This window comes from Pseudomicrostroma glucosiphilum (assembly GCF_003144135.1).
Source record: "Pseudomicrostroma glucosiphilum strain MCA 4718 unplaced genomic scaffold BCV69scaffold_2, whole genome shotgun sequence".
In the NCBI taxonomy this organism is placed as follows: Eukaryota; Fungi; Basidiomycota; class Exobasidiomycetes; order Microstromatales; family Microstromataceae; genus Microstroma; species Microstroma glucosiphilum.
The window spans coordinates 797,162-821,174 of record NW_020289914.1 but is presented as its reverse complement, the minus strand read 5'-3'; the positions used below and the strand labels follow the sequence as shown (position 1 = coordinate 821,174).

At 56.7% G+C, this 24,013-nt stretch overlaps 9 protein-coding genes across 9 annotated transcripts; 4 read left to right on the top strand and 5 right to left on the bottom strand.

Moving 5' to 3' along the window:
- Positions 1-617: 617 nt before the first annotated feature.
- BCV69DRAFT_275795 (AIP3-domain-containing protein) lies at positions 618-4,006 on the top strand (the record flags this gene model as incomplete). Its single annotated transcript, XM_025491092.1, has 3 exons — positions 618-847; positions 914-2,544; positions 2,625-4,006. The coding sequence occupies 3 exons, from the start codon at positions 618-620 to the stop codon at positions 4,004-4,006; spliced, it is 3,243 nt and encodes a 1,080-aa protein (XP_025350089.1).
- Positions 4,007-4,054: 48 nt separating this feature from the next.
- Positions 4,055-5,927, bottom strand: BCV69DRAFT_280537 (hypothetical protein). Its single transcript, XM_025491645.1, has 2 exons — positions 5,705-5,927; positions 4,055-5,621 (listed from the first exon to the last, which is right to left on the bottom strand). Exons 1-2 carry the CDS (start codon positions 5,831-5,833, stop codon positions 4,152-4,154), a joined length of 1,599 nt encoding a protein of 532 aa, XP_025350088.1. The 5' UTR covers positions 5,834-5,927; the 3' UTR covers positions 4,055-4,151.
- Positions 5,928-6,474: 547 nt separating this feature from the next.
- BCV69DRAFT_245739 (pectin lyase-like protein) lies at positions 6,475-8,871 on the top strand (the record flags this gene model as incomplete). The annotated part of the gene is made up of 2 exons (XM_025490172.1): positions 6,475-7,606; positions 7,676-8,871. Coding segments are annotated over 2 exons (2,328 nt in total), but the record flags the coding sequence as incomplete, so codon positions are not given.
- Positions 8,872-8,922: 51 nt separating this feature from the next.
- BCV69DRAFT_102050 (hypothetical protein) lies at positions 8,923-9,782 on the bottom strand. The gene has a single exon (XM_025489018.1). It carries the CDS (start codon positions 9,678-9,680, stop codon positions 8,973-8,975), a length of 708 nt encoding a protein of 235 aa, XP_025350086.1. The 5' UTR covers positions 9,681-9,782; the 3' UTR covers positions 8,923-8,972.
- A 108-nt stretch (positions 9,783-9,890) lies between these two features.
- Positions 9,891-13,404, top strand: BCV69DRAFT_310428 (barren-domain-containing protein). Its single transcript, XM_025494790.1, has 3 exons — positions 9,891-10,660; positions 10,740-12,842; positions 12,912-13,404. The coding sequence occupies exons 1-3, from the start codon at positions 10,004-10,006 to the stop codon at positions 13,326-13,328; spliced, it is 3,177 nt and encodes a 1,058-aa protein (XP_025350085.1). The 5' UTR covers positions 9,891-10,003; the 3' UTR covers positions 13,329-13,404.
- A 125-nt stretch (positions 13,405-13,529) lies between these two features.
- BCV69DRAFT_310427 (alpha/beta-hydrolase) lies at positions 13,530-15,098 on the top strand. The gene is made up of 4 exons (XM_025494789.1): positions 13,530-14,162; positions 14,269-14,581; positions 14,670-14,731; positions 14,834-15,098. Exons 1-4 carry the CDS (start codon positions 13,581-13,583, stop codon positions 15,011-15,013), a joined length of 1,137 nt encoding a protein of 378 aa, XP_025350084.1. The 5' UTR covers positions 13,530-13,580; the 3' UTR covers positions 15,014-15,098.
- On the bottom strand, positions 15,080-17,419 carry BCV69DRAFT_280533 (Xanthine/uracil permease). Its single transcript, XM_025491644.1, has one exon. The coding sequence runs from the start codon at positions 17,315-17,317 to the stop codon at positions 15,221-15,223; it is 2,097 nt and encodes a 698-aa protein (XP_025350083.1). The 5' UTR covers positions 17,318-17,419; the 3' UTR covers positions 15,080-15,220.
- Positions 17,420-18,163: 744 nt separating this feature from the next.
- On the bottom strand, positions 18,164-19,702 carry BCV69DRAFT_275792 (hypothetical protein; the record flags this gene model as incomplete). Its single annotated transcript, XM_025491091.1, has 2 exons — positions 18,164-19,373; positions 19,464-19,702. The coding sequence occupies 2 exons, from the start codon at positions 19,700-19,702 to the stop codon at positions 18,164-18,166; spliced, it is 1,449 nt and encodes a 482-aa protein (XP_025350082.1).
- A 2,411-nt stretch (positions 19,703-22,113) lies between these two features.
- BCV69DRAFT_101326 (hypothetical protein) lies at positions 22,114-23,746 on the bottom strand. Its single transcript, XM_025489017.1, has 3 exons — positions 23,213-23,746; positions 23,055-23,114; positions 22,114-22,975 (listed from the first exon to the last, which is right to left on the bottom strand). Exons 1-3 carry the CDS (start codon positions 23,444-23,446, stop codon positions 22,223-22,225), a joined length of 1,047 nt encoding a protein of 348 aa, XP_025350081.1. The 5' UTR covers positions 23,447-23,746; the 3' UTR covers positions 22,114-22,222.
- Positions 23,747-24,013: the final 267 nt, after the last annotated feature.

Here is a 24,013-nt window from a genome sequence, read left to right as displayed (position 1 = left end):
CGCCACGCCCCGCTCCTGGCAGACGAGGCAAGGCAGCCACACAAGGCGCGAGGTGAAACCGCACAACCAACACCATCACCATCACCGTCCCCAAAGCAGCCCTCCTCCTTCCCGTCATCGTACTGACTGGCGGGCAAGCCATCAGTCTATAGGCTGGGCAGTCACAGGCGCCTGACAGCGATCCAGTTTCTCCGCCGAGCGTCGTAGCGATGCTCTCGGGAGTGCTGGGCCGTCGCAACGAGCGCGGCGAGCGAGATCGCAATTCGAGACAGCCATCCTCCAGCCAAGACTCCTTGCCCAATGGCGCCTCTTCATCTACCACGCAATTCCCACCGCCATCCGGTATGTCGGCAGCAGGGTCAAGCAGCAATGGCCCTCTTTATCGACAGGAGAGCATGGGCTCGTCTGCCTCGGGATCCATCTCTTCGCGAAAGGGAGGAAGACCGCCTATGGCAGGGGCATCGGTCAGTCCTGCATCTACCAAGAAGTCAGCTGTCGGATATGGAGGAGCGGGGCCAGCTGCACCAGCTCTGCTGCCAGAAGAGATGAGAGCAATTCAAAAGCAGCGCGAGAGGGAGAGGGAGGCAGCAGCGAACGCCGAGAGACACAGAGGGGCGATGACTGGTCCTCAGCCCACTGGACCCCCGTCCCGGAGCCCTTACTCGTCGAATCACATGGAGTCTTCGGTGACAAGGCTCTTGGTAGCAACGAAGCTTCTGCTCGAGGCCTTGACCCAATGGTCAATCGGCCAGAGATCAGAGACAGACGTATCCGATGTGTATGTTAGGCTTGGAAACGACTTCCACTCGGCTAGAGTAGCATTCCATAGCTACGGAATCGACATGAGGTGAGTCATACAAGCAGACTAGTAACCGATGGAGATATCTGTTCTGACTTCAATGTGCCCCTCCAGTGTCCTGGCCTCCGTACCCGATGACCTTCGCGGCTGCCTGGAACGCTGCTTGTCCGAGGACGCTTCACCAGCTGTCCTTGATCAACATCTGCCGAGGGTGCGAGAGATCATCGTCAGACTTCTGCAAGGCTTGAAGGTCAAGCAAGCGGAGTACAAGCGAATACTGGTTGCGGAGTCGCAACAGCGAGTCTCCTATCTGCCAGAAGCGAGTCAAAGTTCAGCAGATGCCGGTAGGCCATCTGGACCGAGGAGCAGTCGCACGTTGAGACATGAGAGGCAGGGAACGAGCGAGGGACAGGGCGGCATGGCCCGCTTACCCGAGGAAAGCAGAGGTTCGAGACACGCTTCACTGCAGAAGGCAAAGAGTGAGGCTGTCCGAAGCAGCGGGAGCGGGACGATGTCTCCACCCAGCTCGCAAGATGTTCAAGGTACTCAGGTCGATGACGATGACACACCAATGCCATCCAGCAACGGCAATCTGATGGAGTCTTCCGTCGTGCCGGCAAACGTGATACGCCACTCTCTTTCGGATCAGCCTTCAAGTAGAGGACAGACTACCATCACACCATCTTCCTCACTTACAGGACGGCCTGCTAGCCCGCGATCAGCTCCCGCCTCAGCTATCCGTCCCGGGTCAGCGTCCACTCGCGTATCGAAAGGGCAGAACCACAGCGTCGGACCAAATGGCGGCAATGCGGTTGACATCACGGAGGCTGATCCGAGTCTGCGGGCTCTCAAGAGCAGGGACGCTTTAGAGAGGAGAGCGAGCAAACGCTTCAGCGCCTACACCTTTAACAAGATGGGACTTGGACAGGGCTTCGGTCAGAGCTTTGGCTCGGGAAGTTTGGGCATGAGCATGCTCAGCATGGGCGCTGGCAGCGGCAATAGCCCAAGTCTTGAGCAGCGGAGGATGGAGAGGAAAAATAGCCAGAAGCAGAGAGGGAAGGGCAGCATGTCCGAATCCAATCTGGCAACAATACTCGACAAGGCAGGAGCGTCTGCCGCCGAGGAGGAGGAGGAGGAGCTGGCACAAGGTGATCTGCAGCCTGACGAACCAACTACCCCTGAAGCAGTCGGGCGCGGCAAGGGCGGGAGTACAGCAGTCCAGCGTTCACCGGTAACACGGAGAACGTCAGCGGGATCTGGCTCCTCCGGTGACCCAGCAGCCCAATCACTGCCATCTTCTAGCAGAACATCTCACAGCGAGCTGCCCCCTATACCTCCAGTGCCGCCGATCCCATCTCTGCCATTGCTTGATGAGAAAGGTCTGCTGGCACCGGAATCTCGAACGAGCTCAAAAGGCTCCTCAATTGCTCAGCGTCTTGGGCCGAGCGCTCTACCTACGATGGCCAGCGAAGAATCAGGTCGCGGCGCAGCAGCACAAGATGAGCAGGGGTCGCTGCAGGTATTCCTCCAGCTGGGAAGGCAGACCAGGAAGGCGACACTCGATACAGAAGGAGGCGTCAGCATTGCCACGCTGAAGATGCTCTTCATCGATCGCTTCGCATATTCGCCGGGCAAGGACGACTTCCCTGCCATCTACATCAAGGATCCGTTCAGTGGAGTCACTTATGAGCTAGAAAATCTGCACGATGTGACAGAAGGTTGCCTGCTGACTTTGAACATCGAACGTGAGTATTCAGTAACCGATACTGGCCTTCGAATGATAGCCTCAGCGACTGACTGTCTTCTATTTATTGATCTACTCCAGCTCTAGACCAGGTCAAGCAACACCTGGACTTGTCTCTAGGTGCTCTCAGTCGAGAGATTCGTGAGATCAAGACCGCCTTATCTGACAGAGACCGTGATCTGGCCAGACGGGCTTCCACAGCCCCGCCGAACGCTGCGTCTATGCACTTGGCTCCACCGGCGCCTGGGTCCCCTAGCAGGTTCTCTGATTCGCAATTTGCAGCTGCTGGACACCGAGTGGCATCCCTGCGACCCCCATCGATAGCTCCTACGAGCGAAGGCGATGCGATTCCAATCGTGACTGCTGCTACAGATGCTCACGTTGCCGAAAATCTCAAAGCTCACTATGACGAGATACAGAACCTTCGAAGAGAGATGGCTGTTCTGCGCCAGCTACAGGCTGCATTTACCGGAGATGTTGGTGGACTCTTGAAGAACATGAAGGAGCAGACAAGTCGAGTGAGAGCCATTGCCGCGACTGAGGTGCCGGCAGAGCGCAACTTCATCGTCGCGGGGAAGAGTCGACTCGACGGCAGCTCCCAAGAGGTGTTGACGCTGATCGAAGATCTGCAAGACACTGTAGACGATTTGAAGCTCGATGTGATTCAACGAGGCGTGAAGCCGAAGCCAGCCACGCTCAAGAAGATCAAAGACAACATTGCTCAAGCCACAAGGGGTCTGGAAGATCTGGAGAAGTATGTGCAGACGGTCAAGCCTAGCTGGAAGAAGACGTGGGAAGCCGAGCTGCAGAACATTGTCGACGAGCAGGAATTCCTGAACCATCAAGAAGGTCTTATCGGTGATCTGCGGGACGATCATCTTGCTCTGCAAGAGGTGTACGAGAACATTCAGCAAGTCGTTAAGCTCCGAAGCGCTGGTCGACCTGCTGGTGGGAAGTACATTCCGCCTGCACCTGAGGAAGGGCACGAGGGACTCAGTACGGTCATGCTCGAAGTGCGCGGGCAGAGCGTCGATCACGAGAAGCGCCTGCGAGCATTACAGGCTGCCGAACGCTCCCGCCAGCGCGAGATCGCCTCTCGTACCGACGACTTCACGCAGGAGCTTTCTGGCTTTGTGCACAATGTTGCTGGCGACGGTCTCAGAAAGACGGGAGGGCACGTCGAGGCGGAGAGGATCAGATCGAAGAGGGACAAGGCTACGCTTCTCGCTATGTTCGGTGCTGGCGGAGCCGGAGGAGCGCCCGTCGAGGCGACGGCTGGGATGGAGAAGCCAAAGAAGCTCATCTTGGGCGGAAGTGCTGGAGGAGGAGGACAGGCACTTCTGGCTCAGAGGTCTACGTCGTCGGACAGTCGATGCGCTACTCCCTCTACTACCTCGCATAACACTGGTACAGCCAGCGCTAGCGAGGAAGGAGGACGGCAGACGCCAAGCTCCGAGGCTTGAAATACCTCCTCTTACGATATCAATATCCATAGAAATAACAGTCATTCTGAACATCCAAACCAAAGTGGTGATTCGTATTGACAAGTGCAAACTAGGGTGAGCGTGGGTATGGTGCAGTAGCTGTAAGAATGCCTTTGAGAACATACTAGTCGAGATCATACGGATCCTGATCCGGACTCCGTAGGATGCCTGCTTCGAATCCGCCGGGCATCCTGCTGGACTCCTCCTGTGTCCCAAACCGGGCTTCACTACCACTACCACGTGTCCGCCTCTCTGCCGCCTCGCGTGTCTTCCTCCTGCGCTCTTCCGGCGAATCTTCTTCGTCCTCCCACTCCTCATCCGTATCCTCCAGCTCTCCGAAAGACTGCGCAGTGGTATATGGATTGTGAGAGGACTGCGCCCGCCCCGATGCCTGTGAGCTTGTTGCCATTCCTGCGCTGGGCCCAGCAGCTTCTTGCTGCTGCTGCGCTTGCCCTGAGCTGCCTGATGCCGTTGCGCTGGGCTCCAGAGCTTCTCGGCAGATGGGACATGTGCCGTTGCGCTGAAGCCATGGGACTATGCACTCCTCGTGGCCTGCGTGCTTGCAGGGAAGCAGCACCAGGGTATCGCTCGCGGGCTCCTCCCCGGGCAGGTACTCGGGCGGATCGTCATGTGCATCGCCTGTGAACCCGGCCGCTTCCGAAGGTCGACGAGAATGTGTCGGAGAGGTGGGAGCCGTACTGGGGATAATCTCATCGAAGCAGGTCGGACATTCTCGGTTTCTCGCAAGCTTGGAGGCCGTAGAGTCACCGATCTTAAGCCGCTTCAGCTTGCCGATGGCTTCTTCGCTAGCAGGCGGCGGAGCTGTAGACCCTTGAGTCTGCTCCATCATCTGGGTGATGATGTCGTCTAAGCCTTGCTGGCCCAGTACGTAGTCCCCCATCCTGCCTCCGCCTGCAGCGCCAAAGAATGAAGAGAAGAGACCATTGATGATATCCCCAGCAGGCGCCGCCCCGTTGGAGCCTTCGTTCTCTCCATCTGCTGTACCGAAGATATCTACCAGGGCATTGCGCAGGACTGCGAATTGTGGAGGTAAAGGCTGTTCATGAGCCTCCCCCCCTCGCTCAGCCCAACCGAAAGGGTCGTTCTCATTCTGGGTAGTATGCGAGCCGTAGTCGAATGGCCGACCATCTGCACCTCCACCTGCTCCTCCCATTCCGTCGTCGGGTCGGGCGTATGCGCCGTGGTATGGATTGCTGTTGCTGCTACCGCGGCCTGTACTGTTGGCACTGCTGCTGCTGCTTCCTCCCCCTAGTCCGTTGCTGTTCATGTAAGCGTACTGAAATCCGAATGGCCCCAATCGACCGCCCCCAGACCTGACTCGAGGCCCTCCTTCCTCTCTCGGAGAGTCTGCTCCGGACTGCGAATTGTGTGGCTGAGACCTTGAAGAGGCGTTGGCATCGCTCTGCGACTGGTTCCCTGCACTTGCAGCTCCGGTGAAGGTGCTCATGAGATTCCATAGGACGCCGCCGATGTCCAGAGATGCTCCGCCTCCCCCTCTTGGGGGCGGCGGCTGAGCATCGGGGCCAATGGGTGGAGTGTTGTTTCCAAGGCCGAGGTCACTTGAAGGAGTGATCTGTGGGAAGAAAAGATGCCTGACCAGTGAGTACTTTTGTGGAATGTGGAATGTACGTCCTTGTAATGTCTGCCGTCACTCACCTCCTCCATAAAGTCCGATCCACACCGGGGACACGTTGGTCCAGGCTGAAGCAAAGGACGCCCTTCAAAAGAGCATTGGTGGCAGTAGGACAGCGGCGGCGAAGCGTCACTGCCGCCTTGACTAGCCATGCTGATGGATGTGTCGCTGAGAGGGTCCGCGACAAGGAGTAGACGAGTGATAATGCGGACGAGCTATCTGTTTGTTGTGGTGGTGGCACACGAGCAACAGTGTGGAGTAGAGCTCGGGCCAGACAGCTCCCCCCCTCGGAAAGCCGCCGGTATTACGTAAGCAGTATGCATCACTCACTCATCGAACAAGGTGTCTCAGACCTCGGATAGCAAGCAGCGGTGCTGCAGATGGCTGCAGTGCGGATCACAAGCACCGAACTCCCTCCATAGTCGCATCGCTACCAATACGATTGCAATGTTGCTCTGATAGCGTACAGCAATCTCCGGGGCAATGTAAATTCCGAGTCGTCTTGACACCTCCACCACGGAAAGGGAAGCATTCGGAACGCAGCCATCCTGTCGCTCAACTAAAGCTTGGCGCTGTATACGTCGAAGCCATCAAGTGATCCGGCAAAGTCAAGATGGTTGATATGTCGACTTCACGCCTTGCAGTCGAAGAGACCGACGCGGGTAAGCCAAAGGCATCAGTCTACTGGCTGTCTCGATTGCCCAGACAAGGTCTTGTGAGTGTGGAGAAGCAGTGACTTGCGTGAGACTTGTCCAAGCGGAATAGCTCACAAAACACAAAAGCGCTGCTATAGGCCCCACATCATCCTTTGGGCTCAGAATACAGTGTCTTCCGTGACGCCAAAGACTTCGGAGCGAAGGGAGATGGACTGGCTGATGATACGGACGCCATCAACAGAGCCATCAGCCATGGCGGTCGCTGTGGGGGAGGCGACCCGGGCAACGACAGCTCTACGATTTCTCCGGCGCTGGTCTACTTTCCTTCGGGAATCTATCGAATCACTCGCCCCATTATGAGCTACTATTATACTTCCTTGGTGGGTGATGCGGTCGATCGGCCTATCCTCAAAGCGGACGAGGCATTTCAGGGATTGGCTGTCATCGATGAGAACCCCTACCTAGCCGGGGGCAGGAATTGGTTCACTAATCAGAACAACTTCTTCCGATCAGTCGCTCATCTGATCATCGACATGACAGCGGTTAGCCCCGCTACAGAATGTGCTGGCATCCATCATCAGGTGGCACAAGCCACGGGTCTGAGGCATGTGCATTTTGAGCTTCGCCGCTGGTCGAAAGACAGCCCTGATGCCGGACAAAGGGGAATCTTCATGGAGAATGGCTCAGGCGGACACATGTCCGACCTGAGCTTCCGCGGTGGCAAGCAAGGGATGTGGGTAGGAAACCAGCAGTTCACCATACAGCGCTGCCGTTTCGACGAGTGCGCAACTGCCATTTCTCAGCATTGGTGCTGGAACTTCCTGTACAGCCGGATACAGATCAATGATTGCAAAGTCGGCCTTGAGATGAGGGTAGAAGCTGTGGACGGAAAAGGAGAAAGCGCGCAAGGTGCAGCAAGTATAGTCTGTACTGATTGGAAGGTCAGCAACACAAGGATCGCATTCGACATCGTCGGCCAAGGCACACCGTCAAGGGGTAGTCTTGCGCTCAGCAATGTCGAGACAGAAAGATGCCAAACCATTGTGGCACGCTCAATAAGACAGTGGGAGCCAATGCAATCTGGAAGCGGGGTCGTTGCGTTGTTGCTGCCCGGCATCAACGAAAAGATCACGGTGACAGACTGGACATGGCAGGGTGACTCGGCACCCACGAAACCTTCGGCACCCCGTACCGGATCGTTGTTGCTGCCTCGACCGTGCGACATGACTGACCGAGTAGGTCAGTGGCTGCATCAGTCCCGACCAGAATGTAAGTTCCCTCCTGAGCACCACTGTCAGGGGAGTGCATCTGCTGACAACATCGTATTCTTTCGCGCAGACCTCGATCTCGAAGCCATGCATTTCATCAGCCTCAAAGACGAAGGAGCAAAGGGTGACGGAGCAGCAGACGATACCGCTGCATTTCAAGCTGCTGTCCGCAGGTCAGCACAAGAAGGGAAAGTCCTATACGTGCCTCATGGCCAGTATCTTCTGACCTCCACAGTGGTCATACCACCTGGCTGTCGTATTGTGGGAGAGGTCTGGCCAGTCTTCCTCGGCACAGGGCGCAACTTCAGCGATGGGAATCACCCACGCGCAGTCGTTCAGGTAGGTGAGAGCGATGGCCAGGAAGGCCACGTGGAGATATCTGAGTGCATATTCTCGACCAAGGGCCCTTCTGCGGGTGCAATTGTTCTGCAATGGCAGCTGCGAGGAAGACCAAGAGACGACGACGACGCCGTCCTACCAGGCATGTGGGACACGCACATTCGCCTGGGAGGTTTCCGAGGCTCGGACTTGGACGACGAGCGTTTCGATAGCGAGCGCCCTCTGGATCTCTCGAACGGCTGGGCATGCTTCCTCGCCTTTCATCTTACCCGTCGCTCCAGCGGATGCTTTGTCAACAATTGGGTGTGGCTAGCGGACCACATCCTCGATACCTCATGGCCTGATCGACACGCGGGCAAGCAAATTTCCCTCCTTGCTTCGAGGGGAATACTGATCGAGAGCAACCCTGGACCAGTCATGCTGTGGGGAGGAGCTTCAGAGCATTTCCTGCTGTATCAATACCAGCTCAATAGGGCAAAGAACGTACTCATCGCCCATAGTCAGACGGAGAGTCCCTACTTCCTCGGAGAACATTGTGCGCTCCCTCAGACGATTGCACGGCCAAAAGTAGACTGGTGCGACCCTACGTGGGAGGAGAGCGATCCTGGCCTCGGGGACTCCTTCAAGAGTCGATCATGGGGCATACGCATCATGGACTCTACTTCTATACATCTCTTTGCTGCTGGCCTATACAGCTTCTTCGACGCCTACAGTCAGGATAGGCTGTCAGCTCGAAGGTGCCAAGAGGCTCTGCTAAGCATCGAGGGATGTGCTCTTCAACCCAATTCCGACGAAGGTATCAACATCGTGGGCCTAAATACTGTCGGCACGGAGAGCATGGTCGTGGTCGATGGTAAAAAGGTCGTCGATGAGATTATGTTCAGGAATGGCTTCAGCAGTACACTCGGCTACTACTTTGCGTCGTGAAGATTTGCATCTCTGCTGTGATCGACATCACTGTACATACTTCCTCACCACCTCACCAATGACAATTCTCTACCGTCGTCCAGTATTCAGTCGAAGATTCGTTACTCTTGTTGCCTGTGTTTTGCACTCCTCTCCCGCACCACCTCCAGTCCGGCCTTTGCTCCTGCTCCTACAGTGCCAAAGAGCGCGTCCCTGATCCTTGCGCTCCTCTCATCCAACTGACTCCTGAGCACAGCCGCAGATGCGCCCGGCTGAATATGTGTCTGCTCTGGCTCATCTGACCTCAGTTCTGGCCTTGGTGACTTGGGCAACTTTGTAACACCGGCTCCGTCGGACAGGAATGACCGCCTGAGCTGGTCGTAGGCAAATTCTCGGGGCGACTTCTGTGGCGCTAGTGAGCCTCGAGTCATAGAGCCGGCCTCGTAGCTTGTCCAATCGAGAAGAGGACTGACAGTAGGCTCCTCGTGAGATCCATCCCGGGGACCTGCCTGTGTCACCTGGTTTAGTCGGGCAACGAGGTAGTCACCATCGTAGAAGGTGGGTACGCTCTCCTTTGCCCCTGCGTCTCGTTGATTGTCTTTGGACCCCCAGATATCGTAGTGCAGCGTCTGGTCGATGGCATCGTCGATGCCTGATTGAGCAGAGGGGGAGGCGGAAGTGGATGTAGAAGCAGAGCTAGAGGCGGCGCTCGTTGGGTAGAAGGATGGGCTGAGGTGGTAGAGCGAGATAGCGTGGCGCAGCTTCTGATCGCGTGTCCTGGCTGCCTTCACTGCCTGCCGCCGGAGCGCTGCTGATACCTGCGTTGACATGCTGTAGCGTAGGGATAGCGGTGATGGTGACGATGTCGTAGCTGCAATACGCACAGAGCTCCTCCCTCTGAGAAGCTTAGGAAAAAGACGGGCAGGAGCAGGACGGATCGGATGGATGGATTTGCAACTCCGCCAGATCACGTTGCGCCGATCTTGTTGTGCCTCGCGCCACGCGGGAAGACGAGAGCAACACGACCCACCCTCCGTCCGTCCGTCTGTCCGTCCGCCCGTGCCTGTACATCCATCATCCTCCCCTTACCACGCCTTTCTCGCCCTGCATCCACCCTCCGCTTTCGCTTGGTCGTACACTTTACTCTCCATCTATGCCAGCGCTCGACGGTCCTCGTCATCCTAGCAGCAGCCACGGCAGTAGCGGTGCCAGAGGGCCACTTGAGCAGTCGTCTTCAACCAACACAACACAGAGGGGTCCCTCCAGTGGCTTCCGTGTGCCGAGCAAGCTTATGCAAACCAACTCGCGCTCGGTCAGCGCAGCAGTAGCCTCATCGTCCCTCAGGAGAGACGAGAACAGTATTCATGGTAATGGAGGCGACTATGACGATGACGAGGATGAGCTCGGGGCGGTGCCGCGTAAACCCAGCTCGGCTCCAAAGGCTCGACGCTCTCTAGGCGGTAGCAGCAGCAGCAGGCTCGCCTCCAGCAATCACCAAGGCCAGAGAAGCTCGTCAAGAGCCGATGGTCTCTATGCTCACCCATCGTCAGACGCTTCGGGCCCCTCTTATCCCTCTAGTGGGCCTGGCGCTGCTGGGGCCGCGTCCACCTCTCGCACGGCCTCTTCATCCCATACAAATCGGAGTGGAATGAGCGCCTTAGCCAGGGCTAACGCAAATGCAAGAAGGATCAGCGTAGGGCCATCCGGTCTGCTGGGAGGGGCAGGACCGCCAGGACAGCTCGAAGCAGTGAAGAAGCTGAACGTTGATAGCACCAGCTTCGACGAGTGGATGAAGATGGCGACAGACAATGTGAGTGACGGGATTCCGGCAAGAGAATGACTGAAAGCTCGCTAGCTGAACTCTGTCTCTGGTCTGCCTGTTCGTGTAGAAAATCAACCCTACAAACACGTTCTCCATCGCCCTCATCGACTACTTCCACGACATGTCCCTCCTTCGATCCGACTCCGGCGATGGGTCTATCAATTTCCAGAAGGCTTCCTGTACTCTCGATGGCTGTGTCAAGGTATGGACGAGCCGAGTTGACAGCGTCGTCACCGAGACTGGAAAGCTGCTCAACGGTCTAGTTGGCGACGGCCGTGGAGCAGTGGATGACGGGGAGGACGGCAGCGGGGAGCTGGAGCTCGATGAGGATGGCAACCCTATCGGGCCCCGTGGCAAGAAAGACAAGAAAAAGCGCGCTCGAGCGAAAGAGGCTACCCTTGTCAAGAACTTCTCTGCCATTGCCGTCAAAAAGCTGGACCTGGAGTACACTGTCGATCCGCTGTTCAAGAAGACCAGCGCAGACTTTGACGAGGGCGGCGCGGGAGGCCTGTTGATGAATCATCTAGGAGTCGATGATGGCATGAGGGTCGTCTTCGACGCTGGAGAAGCGCCCGGACTGCCGACAGACGACGAGTCCAAGGAGGCCGATGACGAGGAGGACGAGGCTGTCGAAGAGAGCGATGCAGCGCCTCAAGCTGTCGATCAGGTTGACCTCACAAGGCTCATCGGTAAGCTCTTCGGAGACGATTCTGCCACTGTCCTGAAGGACTCCTTCGATCCACTCGCCGACCTGCTTCAAGGAAGGATGGTTTGCCCATCACTCTCTCGCTTCTCCTTTGGGCCGGATCAAGAGCACGCCCTCTTTGGACAGGAAGCCGATGATTCCGACGAGGATGATGACGCTCATGCTGGCGGCATCTACCTCAATCCGACAGTCACTGCAACACCTTGGGGAGGCGATGAGGGGGCAGTACAAGACTTTGGCTTTGGCTCTCCAGGTGGCTTCGAGGGAGAGGATGACGATGGTAGCGGCGCGGATCTCTTTGGCGTACCGGCTGAGCTTGATCGCGACGCAGAGGTATTTGGGCTACCGGCAGAGGGTCCATCCTCCTTCAACCACCATTCTTCCCAATACACGCAACAGCAGAACCAAGGTGCAGGCGACGACGACTTTGACTTCCTCGATGGTGGTGAGGGCCCGCCTAGCCTGCAAGGTGAAGACGGAGAGGAGAACGTCCACTGGGATCCCAGACAGGGTCCATCGCAACATGACCTCCTTCTTGCCTTCAAGGGTGTATCGGGCAACAACGACGAAGGACAAGACGGGGCAAGCGGAGGAGCTCAGGCTGCAGGTGGGCTATTCGATTACTTCGATCAGAAGCTGATGAAGAGCTGGGCCGGGCCTGAGCACTGGAAGATGAGGTCGAGGCTTGCAGGCTTCGGCGGCTTCCAAAGTGCCCAACATCAAGCGGGCAACGGCGAAGCAGGCGAGGGCGAAGATCCAGGATCCTCGAAAAAGAAGCGCGCTCCAAAGGAGGCATTTGTGATCGACTTCACTTCTGAAGAGGGCGCAGTTTCAGCAAAGGAGCTGTTCGAAGCTCCAAGATCTAGCGCTACCACCGTCTTGCCCAAGACAAGAAGCAAACCAGAAGCTTTCCTGCTGCCAGAAGACCGGCACTTCAGCTCCCGGATGCTACTGAGGCTGTTCAGCAAGCCTCGAGCTGTACTCAACATTCGGACCCGCAAGGGCGCTGTACGCTTTGGGGGTCCAAATCTCCCCGGCTTTGCCGGTTCTGGAGAAGGAGAAGTCGACGGGGAGTTCTGGGCGCAGCAACAAGCCGCAAGAGAAGCAGACGGCTTCGACTTCATGGGCGGCGATGGTGACAATGGCGAAGGTGCTATGCCCCTGGATACCCAATTCTACCACGATGGAGATGACGAAGGGGCGTTTGAGCTCGCCTCCTCAATGCCTCAGCAGACAAACCCAAATTCGGCGATCGATGTCGACGTTGCCGACTTTGAGGAGGCAGATCTGGCTGCTCAAGCTGCTGCAATGAAGCGAGTGAAGCCCGAGTATGTCAACTATGCCAAGAAGGCAAAGAGGGTCGACGTCAGGAAGCTGAAGGAAAACATCTGGAAGGAGCTCGGAATCGAAGGTATCGTGGCGACAGAAGAAGGTCGCGCTGAGGAGAGCGAAGATGAGGATCTCGTGAGTATGACTACATTCTGCGAAGAGGCTGGACAGCCCGCTGACTCTCGCCATCCATTTACTGCTCAGGATGTACCACGTACGCCCCGGTCTTCTCCGCCTCCTTCAGCCATGTCTGCTCTCCAACCCAAGACTTTCCGCTCCGTCCTCTCAGGTCTACGCAAGGCATACCCGAAGGAGAAGATGGAAGAGATCAGTACCTCCTTCTGCTTCATCTGTCTTCTGCACCTGGCCAATGAGGAAGGTCTCGAGATCAAGATTGGAGAGCAGGCTAGCGGGAATGCCTTTTCTTCTCGAAAACTCAATGGTGCTTTCAAGACACCAGGACGTATCATTGAAGAAGACGAAGAGGATGAGGATGAGGACGGAGAAGGAGGGGATGGAGCCGAGGGCGAGGACGATGATGAAGACTGGACTTCTTTGCCCGTGGGAAGGCTGGAGTACCTGCGGATCAAGAAGGATCCCAATGCCGGACGAAGCGCATGAGCGACTCGTCTTCCATGTTGCTACTGCTCTGTCCGCTCTGCTCTCTGCTCTTGTTATTGTATCGACAGGTTGCTTTAGTCGAAGTAGTGAGGCCCCCTCTGGTGCGAAGGCACTTGTGCACGAGCCAGCCTCGACCGGCATCACGGACCGGTGGAAGCGGCTGTTCCGACATCCGAGCCGAGATCGGAAATCCTTCCGCACCATATACCCAATCTAGCTCGATACCATAATCCTGTTCCCACCCCTTCAGCAATGCCTCTCCCAGCCTACCCTCGCTCGACCTTCGTAGCCTCCAAAGACCCCGAGCGTATCTACTCCTACCTAGACGTGCCCGCCTCGTCTTCGTCCTCGAGCACCTCTGCGCCTCCAATCCTCTTCTTGCATGGCTTCCCCGACCTAGCTATCGGCTGGTCTGAGCAGATCGAGTACTTCTCTTCTCGCGGCCACCGATGTATCGCCCCTGATATGCTCGGGTATGGACTCACGTCGCGGCCCTCGAGAGGAGAGGGGCGGTTGGGAGAGTATGCCATCATGAGCATGAGTGGGGATATTGCCCGTCTGGTGCACCACGCCTTGAGCTCCAGCACCAGTGACAGTGGTAGCTCGAGTTCAGGCAAAGTCATCGTCATCTCGCACGACCACGGTGCCAACTTTGCCTGGAAGTTCACGCACTATCACCCACACCTCGTGCTGGGAATGGTGGGGCTGTGTGTGCCCTACGCGAGGATCACGAGTCGGTGGGCGTCGCGAGAAGTGATTACGCAGCTCATCCCAACGTTCGGATACCAGATGTTCTTCGAGGAGCCGAAGAGTACTAGCATAGTCCAGGATCAGGTGAGTGAGCAAGCAAAGGGGAGAGGTTTCCCGCGATCTGAGGTTGAGCAAGCACAAGCAGTGCGAAGACGACTGCTGACTTCCTTCGCGGTATCTGACCGCACAGTTGGAGACGTTCCTTCTCAACATTTACAGCAAAGTCGGCCTCTTCACCCTCGACCCAAGCCAAGAACGCACAGAAGCCGAGTCGCCCGAATTCAGAGGCAATCTCGAGCGCCTCCTCCTTCAAGCCAGCAAGAATGGCGGGTCGGGCGCTCTGGGATCTTCGCAATCGGACAAAAAGAAGAAGAGGAACGACCTGATCATGGATCCGGAGGTCTTCGATTACTACATGGAGCAGTTTGGCGTAAAGGCGGGAGGTATCGATGGCGCTCTGAACTGGTACCGTACGAGAAAGATGAACTTTGATGATGAGCAGAGTGGGTGCAGGCGGAGCGACTGGTGTGCAGTACTAAGCTCATCTCTGACACCTCGCCTTCTCTTGGGTCCGTTCGCTGCTTCGTATAGCCGTCAAACAGAAGAGCTACCCGACGTCCTTCCCCGTGCTTGCCGTGGTGCCAGATCGTGATGTGAGTACTGGCTTGTCCTCAATTTGACCGGCGCGCCGGCAGCGTCCACCGCCTCCTCGGAAACTGACGCCATGTACCAACAACCGAGCGATGCACAAACAGGCGGCGCTTCCCCCAATTCTGTTCGCCAACCTCCTACGGGACATCCCACATGCAGAGCGAGTGGACATGCGGGACTGTGGACACTTTGTGCAGCTCGAGCAGCCTCGGCAGCTCGCCGAAGCCATCGAGGGATGGATGGTCAGACACGGTCTCAGTGGTGCGAAGAAGGCGAACCTCTAGCTTGTTACTGGATTAAAATCCGAGGTGTAACTCTCAATCTTCGTCGTGCCACAAAGAGATGCAGAAGTCCCATGATAAATTTGTGAGATGGTAATATTGCACTTCCAGAGATGGAACCAAAAGGTGTAACGTGACAGCGAGAGCGGAAGAGAATGCCGATAATACAAGGGAGTCGTCAAAGTAGCGAGCAAGGGAGCAACGAACAGTCTAGTGACCGGCCTCCTCCATATCCTCATCCCTCGCCTGCTCCTCCAGCACCATCTGAACCTGTCGGTCCTCCAGCTCCATTGGCAGGATGAGGTTCGCTACAATTCCGGTAAATGCGCAGATGAGGAAGGGTGTCTCAACGATGATCTCAATCGAGTCGATGAACCCCTGCAAGGCCTCGTTGGTGCCAGAGTATGTAAAGACGCTTGCGAACCAGGCTGGCACCAAGAGGTTTCCGAAGCCCAGACCAAGGGAAAGGGTGAGAATGAAGCGCGTCCGACGGGTGTACTTGATGCGTGACAGCACAGCCAGACCGGAGCAGACGACCGAGGCAAAGAGGATCGTGGTCACGCCTCCGAGCACCGAATTGGGAATAGCCCGGATTGCTCCACCAATCTTGCCAAGGACACCGAAGAGGAAGAGCCAGAAGCAGGCCCAGTATCCGGCTTTCCTGTTCGCGCACCTTGTCAGGGCGATACAACCGTTGTTCTGAGCAAAGACGGAGACGGGAGTAATGGTGAAGAGAGCTGCAAGCAGAGAGCCGAAGCCATCGCTCAGAACTCCTCCCTGCAATCTCTTGTCAAAGGCCTTGCTCGTCACACTCTGCCTCGACACTTCGGCCGAGGCAGTGACATCACCGATGCACTCTGCCATGAGGGAGAGATAGACTGCAAGGAAGGGCAGGATGGCCGGAGCATAGATCTTGAGGGGGAAAGTGTGTACCCAAAGGAAGGTAATGGGCTCAGAAGCATCGATACTGCTGCGGGAGATGTATCCTGTCGGTCCAGCCACGACCAGAGGCAGGAGCAGACCGAGGACGATGGCAGAAGAGCGCATCAGTGGGCTACCAAATATCTCGATCAGCACGACGGTAATGAAGGAGAGGAAACCTAGACCGATGTAGCGGGCATCGCCCCAGAGGTGTCCCTGAGGATCGAAGCAGGCAGTGGCAGGTGTGGTGTTGCAGCCGGATCCACCTCCCCAATTGGGGAAGGCAGAAGACTGGATCAGCGACGTGCCGATGAGAACGATGACGGGTCCTGTGATCATGGGAGGCAGAGCCTTCTTGATCAACTTGATTGGGGCAAAGGAGAGCCCGATTTCAAGGAGGGCGCAAAGCGCAGCCGTGCCAAGGATAGAGCCGTATCCCTCTGGACAAGCCTGACGAACACCATTGACAGTGGCGCATGTGCCATTCGAGTAGAGAACCTCCAGGACGGTCTCACTGACCGACAGCGTTGCGAAACTCGTTCCTACCACCGAAAGTAGACCAGTACCCAGCTGGTAGTGACCGCCAAGAGGGATCCTCGACATCTGGATTGCGCTCAAGATGGAACATGTGATGAGAGAAGCACTGATAAGGTAGGTGCTGGTCGCATCGTCAAAGTACGCATAGCCGGAGATGAGGATAGGAGGAGTAATGATACCGGCAAGCATGGCGAGGCAGTGGGCCAGGCCAAGAATGGCGGCGAGGACGATGGGTACGTCATCATCGAGACCATAGAAGGGCTGCTCAGTACGCTCCAGGAAGGATAGGTTCTTGCCGCGTCCATACGGCCACCTGGGCATGAAGAGGGCCGCATAGTCGTGGTCTCCGAGCCAAGCGTCACGGGTGCCCAAGTGCTTGATGTTGGCAGAGACCCTCTGACCGAAGCTCATGTTGGCAGACCCAGAGTTGTCACCCCGGGCCAAAGAGTGCACCGAGGCGGAAGCTCCTAGGCCCTTGTCCACCGGATACTCTTCCGCTTTTGTTTCTGCTGACATGTCGGCGAAGGGCAGTGAAGGGATGATGAGCAGTGGCAAAGGGGTCTGTTGGCAATCCTTCTGACGCTGCTGCTTTAGTCTTTTGCATCTATATATCCCTTCTTCCGATCTATGCAAGCGCTTCGCCCTGACATCTCCACGACCTGCCGGAAGCTGCCGCTCAGAATCCTTTATCTTTACTTTTACTTTCGAGGGTTTGAGCCGCCTCCCCGCGTCTGCCTTTGGGTCTGCGCCCTCGGCCGACGTGCTGTGCCCGATAAGAGGTTCAACCAGAGCCGAGGTGGGGCCAGCCCACACCAGCAAGGAGCTTCCACTTTCCGGCAGCGGGCACATCTTCCGGTGCTCGCCGGGCTGCAGGGTGGCGACTCCGACTCTGGGCTTCACGTCTCCAAACGAGAAGGAAGCTTCAGCCAGTCTGGCCGATCAGCCTAGCATTGTTCAACCCTCGTGGCAGTCCCGTCCCTGAATCAGATCATGGCTGCTCTGCACTCTTATCCGCCCCTTGCCCTATCACACCGCGGCAAGCCGGGGACGAGCAGGGCGGCCCTTTGTCCGAATTCTATGGTCGGGGCCGGTGGCGTATTCTTACTCTCACTCAGTCTTATCACACACGCCTCTATCGTGTGACACTTCGCTTGTCTGCGTCGCTTAAAGCGCTTTGTCTCCGCACTGCAGATCGGGCCACTATACGCGATCGTGGTGTACAAATCGGAACTTCTCTTCGCAAGCGGCGTGAGTGAGCTGCAAGGTATAGTGATAGCGCAGAGCAGTGCAGGATCCCGACGAAGTAACAGGGCAAGCTGGACTGGGTGATCTTCCGATGCTTGTGTCTGTGATTGGCACAGCAGGCCGATTTACGTGCTTAGATCACTTTGTTAGCAAGTCTCTTCTCTCGGCATCTCTGCGGCTGGGCCGAGCTCCTCCTCTCATGATTGACCGTAGCAACGCCAATGTCTCGCCCTCTTCTAATCAGCGAAGTCAAAGAGAATGTCTCAGGCGAAAGATGATACGGGGCAAACGCGAATGATTCAATTGTTATCGAGCTAAAACGGTGCAAAGAAGAGACAGGAGAAGAAAAGGAGAGAGCGAAGACGAAGGAGAACTTCTTGGAAGGACAGATTGTTCGAAAGGTCAGGGCAGTTTCAGAGAAAAAGAAGGGCGGGTATCAGAGACTACGACTTAGACAGCAGCTCCGACACCGATGCAGACGCCCAGGGGGCAGACGGTGACACCGGCGCAGAGGAGGGTTCCGTTGTCGCCGTAGGGGCACTCGTCTTCGTCACCACTGCCAGCCTCGACGGTGACACCAGCGCAGAGGAGGGTGCCGTTGTCACCATTGGGGCATTCAGCATCGGTACCAGAGCCAGTGGTGACGTCGACACCGGCACAGAGGAGGGTTCCATCGTCACCGTTGGGGCACTGAGTGACGGTACCAGATCCAGCGGTGACATCGACGCCGGCGCACAGAGCGCTACCGTCATCGCCGTTGGGGCACTGAGTTGGGGTTCCCATACCGGTGTTGGGATCTACGGGGTCGGTGCCAGTGGATGCCTCGAGGCCAGAGCAGAGGATGGTTCCGTCGTCACCGTTGGGGCACTCATCGGCAGTTCCTGAGCCAGCAGTGACAGTGACACCATGGCAAAGGAGCGTTCCGTCGTCACCGTTGGGGCACTCGGCATCGGTACCAGAGCCAACCGTAACGGTAGCTCCGGCGCACTTGAGGGTTCCATCGTCACCATTGGGGCACTGAACTACAGTGCCAGTTGCGCTTGGGGTGCCAGCTGTACCAGTGCTCGTAGCAGTGCTAGTGCTGCTGGTTGTTCGGGTGCCAGCGGCAGTGCCAGTAGTGGTGCTAGTGGCAGTGCTGGTGCGAGTGCTGGTTCGGGTAGAGGAGGTAGAGGTTGAGGTCGAGGTCGAGCCAGCGCCAGTGCCAGGGTTGGCTGCTCCGTTGCCCTGCAGGTGGAGGAAGGTGGAGCCCTTGTGCTTAGAGTGGTCGGTGGAGACGTCGACCGATCCGTACTTGTTGGAGACAGGGTAGACGACACCAGACTTGGGCGCGGCATTGGTTCCGGCGAAGGGGTAGAACTCGATGTAGTTCGTGGCACCATCGTCTGCGGTGGCCAGAATGAAGGTTCGGGCCTCGATGGGCAGCTCAGCGTACCTTGCATGGATCAGACGCTGTGCATCGACTTGGCCCTTGGAGTTGGGCGCCTCGCGAGTGGAGAGGACATGCAGCTTCGACTTGGCGTTGCGGAGCATACCCCAGGTATACGTGTAGTCACCATCGAGGTTCTTGAAGTTCTTGGGAACGTTGAGCTTGTAGCCCCTGTCAATGAGACTGCGAGTGCAGTTGAGGAACTCGAAGTTGCCCGCGGTGACAGGCTCTCCGCTGCCAGGTAAGGGGTAGGGAAGGACAAAATTTCAGCTGACTGTCGCATGCGAGTGAAGCTAGGCGGCTGGAGCTGAAAGGGTGACTCACTTGGGGTGGGTGGTGGCAAGAACCGACAAGTTCTTCCTGCCAGTGATCAGAGACTTCTCAGTGTGACCAGCGACGAAGTTGGCAGGCGCAATGTCACTGCCAGGCGATCCGAGGCCAAGAGGGCCGGTCTGGTAGCTGACACAGCCAAAGAGGGGGTCCTGCTTGAGGGCTGCTCCCTGAGCGAGAGATGCGGCAGAGGCGGCCACGAGGGCGGCAGAGAAAGCGATTGCCTTGACCATCTTGATAAAAGAATGAGAAGGGGGGAGGAAGGGGTAGAGTGGTGAGTGTGGTGGGGAGGAAGTCCTTGAAGGGTGTGTAGCTTGTGTAGAGAGGTGAAGAGTGATGGAGAAGAAAGTCTGGACGAGGACGGGAATGGTGTCCCTTATGTACCTGTTCAGGTCGGTCAACTCCATGCTCGACTAGATGTTGAGATGGTAGCAGAGTTCGGGCGGTTCGCAGTACGTCACGACTGCTACAGCTCTACCCAAGCCAAACCGCCAGAACCTGACGGGTATCGACGCATTAGGCGACCGCGGAGGTAGGTCATGCGCTCAGCATTCTTCCTTCGCATGGTAGTAGTCCTGCCGCTGTTGATGGAACGTCCATGCTTCGTACTAGAAGCTCATCGTGGAAAAAAACACCGTCGAATGCGGATCGCACGACGCACTGTCATGGATCGTCCTGGTACAACTCTACTGAACGATGTATGCCTGTGATTGTGCCCACATGGGACCCTCCTGCTGCCGGCAAAGTTGGCTCCTAGTGCTAAGCGAGGTGCAAGTCTATCGGCGGAATTTGGCGAGGAGAACTTCGACGCTGTGTCATTTCACCGAGAGCTTCTGGTACGAAGTCAACTTGCCAGTCGGTTCCCTGCTGGTCGGGAGTGTGTGTGCCGATGATGGACCCTATTGCTCATGGGCAAATCTTTCCCACCTAGCTGTAAGCGAGGTGCGGCGGCTGTCTGCGGAAGAAAGAGCAAGAAGAAGCAAGATAGGTTGGGGCTGTCAGACATTCCCCACGATGCGTTCTGCCTACGACGATGAGGCAGGCACCAAAGAAGAGACACGAGTAAGTTCTAGTGGACTCTGGGGTAGCTCAAAATAACCTGGCACGTATGCAGTGGCACGGACGACTGCACAGTCTGGCGACCTGCCCGCCTCTGCATCATATGCCCTTGGGAGGTACTCTTTGACAGCGTCCTCTCTGACACTTGCTGTTCGGAGGCACTTATGCATGGAAGCCTCAGCCAGTTTGTGCTTCGACGGAATCGGCCACTCTTCCGCCGGTTGTCGACTACCTCCGTCCGGCGACTTGCATAGGCTCTGCATGACGCACATCGACATTGATGCGCGTGACCTTGGACCCGCCGTGCTCCGTTTCCCCAGACTATAGAGACTACCGTCACTGAGCGCTGCTGCTGCTATGGGAGCTATGGCGAATTTGCCGAGTCGGTAGGCAAACCTTGATCTCTAGCGCGAGGCATCGGCCGAATCTTGCTCTGATTAACATTATTCTCCTCGCTTGCGAATGCTTGGCGCAGATTACTCCGCATTGTGACAGGCGTCGCGCAGCGCACAATTCGGGCCATTTGTCTTGCCTCTCGCAAAGTCGCCGGGGGCGAAAGTCGAAATTAGACCTCGGCGGTCCTCACCTCTCCTGTCGTCAGGCGAAGGCGGCAGCCATAAGGTTGATGCGACGATGGAGTCAATCGAGACCGAGTGCGCACAGACATTGCCGATGGAGCTCCAATAGCCTCAACCCACGAGAGCTCGCTTAGGATCGTTCCGCCGGCAGCTCTGCCTGCGACCCCACGGGTGCTGCGACGGCCTAGAGTGCCGTGGGGTCGCAGGCTCTCTGCGTACAACCGATGGGGTATGACTTCCGCTGCTCAGCTACCTTGTCATGCGTTGCTCCTACTGCACGACGCTCGCACGTCCGGAATGAAGTTCGTCGACCGCATGCTGAACCATCAGTTATCTCGCCGATCAACACCAGAGCAAGTCTCACCGACCGCACCCCAACCTTCAGCGTAAAGAGAGTGACTTCGAGTTCTTTGCTCAGTGCGCGTGCTAATCAGAAGCTTCTTCGCCGGCCATGAGATGCTGCTCGTCTCGTAAGTCGAAGGTTTGCTCGACGTCATCAGCTACGCCCGCACTGATACTAGACGCAAAGAAGCTCTTTCGACCCAATAAGCTCTGACGCGGCAACTTGGAAATAAAGGTGGACTCACGTGCTCTGTTACAGAATGCTTTCAAAACAAGCCAGGCTCTGCAACAGCCTCGTAAGGGGACTGAAAGGAAAAGAGAACCTTCGTCAAGCTTAGCAAGTTAGCGAATCAACGACAGAGATGTCTCGAACGCAGGAGAAGGTCGAGGTATGAATGTCTCGTCAAGCCTGTTCTAGCTCAGTCCTCTGCCGCAAAGTAAGAGACAGTGTTCCGCAACTAGACTCGAGGTCTCACCCACAATCTGCCGCTGCCCACATCCTCCTCATCCTCTGCGCAACCTCCCCAACGGGCGACTTCAAGAGGTTATTGCGCTGATTCACATGGTGCTGACCACTCGCCTCCCATGTAGAGGTCGCTCATAGCTGGCTCTCTTCGTTCACATCACGATCGAGGTATACGGATCTGGAAACGCTATTTGCGAGCGGAGTGAGTGAGTGAGCTGCGAGGTATAACGATTGATCAGGGTAAAGACATGGTGCTGATCAAGGGACATTGCTAGAGCTAGGATGACCAATGGAGCATAGAGAGGGTATCACGAATGCGGAGTAGCCCCAGTAGGCCGTCTTCCTTCATCCTCCTCTCCTCCCTCCCTTCCTCTCTTGACACCCCTCGCTGCAAGCCCACTCTCCTTGTCCCGCGCAGAAGCAAGCCCAGCGGCTTCACCACCACCTCCTCCTCTCAGGGCAGGCGAAGAAGCTCCCAGCTTATCCCAAAAGTCGGCATAGGTGGAGCCTCCGCCCGCCGTGGGCTTCGAAGCGGCCCGTGCTGCTTGCATCTGTCGAGTTGGAGACACTCTCAAGTCTGCGAGCAGACCCTTGCCAACAGCAGCCCCACTTGAAGAAGCGCTGCCGCCCTTTGCGAGGTCGGTACCAGCCGAAGGAGGCGGTGTCGGTAGACCATTCAGACCAATGACTGCCGTCGTCGGGGCGTGGTGGTGCTTCGAGACTGAGGGAAGTGCGCGAGAAATCGGTACGCTAGCACCAAAGACGTCTTCGTCAACGTCTGTCGGTCTACGTGTTGCTCCTCCATTGGCATCGGTGTCCTGGACTCTCAGATGTGCTGTCCCATCCGACTGAGAGGGCAGACGAGCAATGGCAGGCCGAGTCGATCCACCTGATGGACGGCGGGCCATGTTACCGCCGAAGGTGACACCACTGGAGGCAGTCCCAGAAACCTTGTCGCGAGGACTTGGCTGAGTCTTCGATGCGGAGGTCGACATGCTAGACGTCCCAATTTTGCTAGCTCGCCAATACAAGTTCTCGACTTCGGGTAGCGAGTGCTTTGTCTGTGTATTAGGAAAAGAGGCACAGCCTGGTCAGTTGCAAAGTTCGTAGCCAAGCAATGACAGCGTTGTGTGGACTTACCCATCCCCTTTCCACCTTGAATGCTGCATATTGTAGACGAGTTGCAAGACGTTGTGCAAGCTACACAGAGATGTGCGAAGGGAGTCGTAAGCAATCGAGCTCACCGTACTTCATTGCTCTATCCCCTCTCCGCTCGTTTCCCCTCTCTCTCGACTCACCCTCTTCACCTCCTCCTTCTGGTCCAAAGCCTCTCTCAAAGCAGTAGGCGAAGTAGATGCCCCACTAGCGACCTTGTATCCAGACGCCCTCCTCATAGGTGAGATCTTTCCCCTCTGACCGCTGCTAGTGTTGCTTCGCTGAAGTGGCGGGGGCGAGGGGGAATGCTGCAAGGCTGGGGGAATTGTCGATGTCGAGGGGGAAGGTGTGGCAAGCTTTGATGTAGGAGGCTCCATGCTGGAACAGGATGACTTTTGGGATTGCGGAAGACGAGGTCGGGGTCGGATGCAGGTCGTGAAGGCAAAGTTGCTCTTGAGATTGTAGGTGGCCGGTGACGTATGTTTGCTTGTGGGTCAGGTGCCGGGTATGCTTTGACGAGGCGATGAGGGAGTGACGCTTTTGATGCTGCTTGTGGGTATGTTGTGAGGGTATGAGAGTTCTTCTAGAAGTGTTGTTCACAAATGATAATGGTGATTTGAGCGTGGGAGGTATGGAATGCAGATGCTAGAGACGGATCAGGAATGTTTTCTGTGGAGCGACATATGATCCGAGGCTGGCGAGGCTGGCGAGGCTAGAGAATGTTGGGTTGAAAGGTGGAACACAAGAAGATGGTGGAGAAGGAGACGAGACCGACGTCTTGAGCGTCTGAATGTGTCTGTGTGTTTGTGTTTGCGATGGAGGTGTGTGTTGATGTGTTGATGTGGAAGTGGACGATGGCGTGGACTCGACGCAGGAGGTGTTGTCTGCCTGCACTCCTCGGCAGTGGAGCCATGCATCTGCAGTCCGATGAGGCTTGTGCATTG

Coding starts and splice junctions, on each gene's coding strand:
- BCV69DRAFT_280537 (XM_025491645.1), bottom strand. CDS start 5,833: ATGGCTAGTCAAGGCGGCAGTGACGCTTCGCCGCCGCTGTCCTACTGC. Junction 5,622..5,704: donor GATCGGACTTTATGGAGGAG/GTGAGTGACGGC, acceptor TTCTTCCCACAG/ATCACTCCTTCAAGTGACCT.
- BCV69DRAFT_102050 (XM_025489018.1), bottom strand. CDS start 9,680: ATGTCAACGCAGGTATCAGCAGCGCTCCGGCGGCAGGCAGTGAAGGCA.
- BCV69DRAFT_310428 (XM_025494790.1), top strand. CDS start 10,004: ATGCCAGCGCTCGACGGTCCTCGTCATCCTAGCAGCAGCCACGGCAGT. Junction 10,661..10,739: donor TGAAGATGGCGACAGACAAT/GTGAGTGACGGG, acceptor CTGTTCGTGTAG/AAAATCAACCCTACAAACAC. Junction 12,843..12,911: donor AGAGCGAAGATGAGGATCTC/GTGAGTATGACT, acceptor TTTACTGCTCAG/GATGTACCACGTACGCCCCG.
- BCV69DRAFT_310427 (XM_025494789.1), top strand. CDS start 13,581: ATGCCTCTCCCAGCCTACCCTCGCTCGACCTTCGTAGCCTCCAAAGAC. Junction 14,163..14,268: donor CTAGCATAGTCCAGGATCAG/GTGAGTGAGCAA, acceptor CTGACCGCACAG/TTGGAGACGTTCCTTCTCAA. Junction 14,582..14,669: donor GAACTTTGATGATGAGCAGA/GTGGGTGCAGGC, acceptor TGCTTCGTATAG/CCGTCAAACAGAAGAGCTAC.
- BCV69DRAFT_280533 (XM_025491644.1), bottom strand. CDS start 17,317: ATGTGCCCGCTGCCGGAAAGTGGAAGCTCCTTGCTGGTGTGGGCTGGC.
- BCV69DRAFT_101326 (XM_025489017.1), bottom strand. CDS start 23,446: ATGGAGCCTCCTACATCAAAGCTTGCCACACCTTCCCCCTCGACATCG. Junction 23,115..23,212: donor AGAAGGAGGAGGTGAAGAGG/GTGAGTCGAGAG, acceptor ATCTCTGTGTAG/CTTGCACAACGTCTTGCAAC. Junction 22,976..23,054: donor TCAAGGTGGAAAGGGGATGG/GTAAGTCCACAC, acceptor CCTAATACACAG/ACAAAGCACTCGCTACCCGA.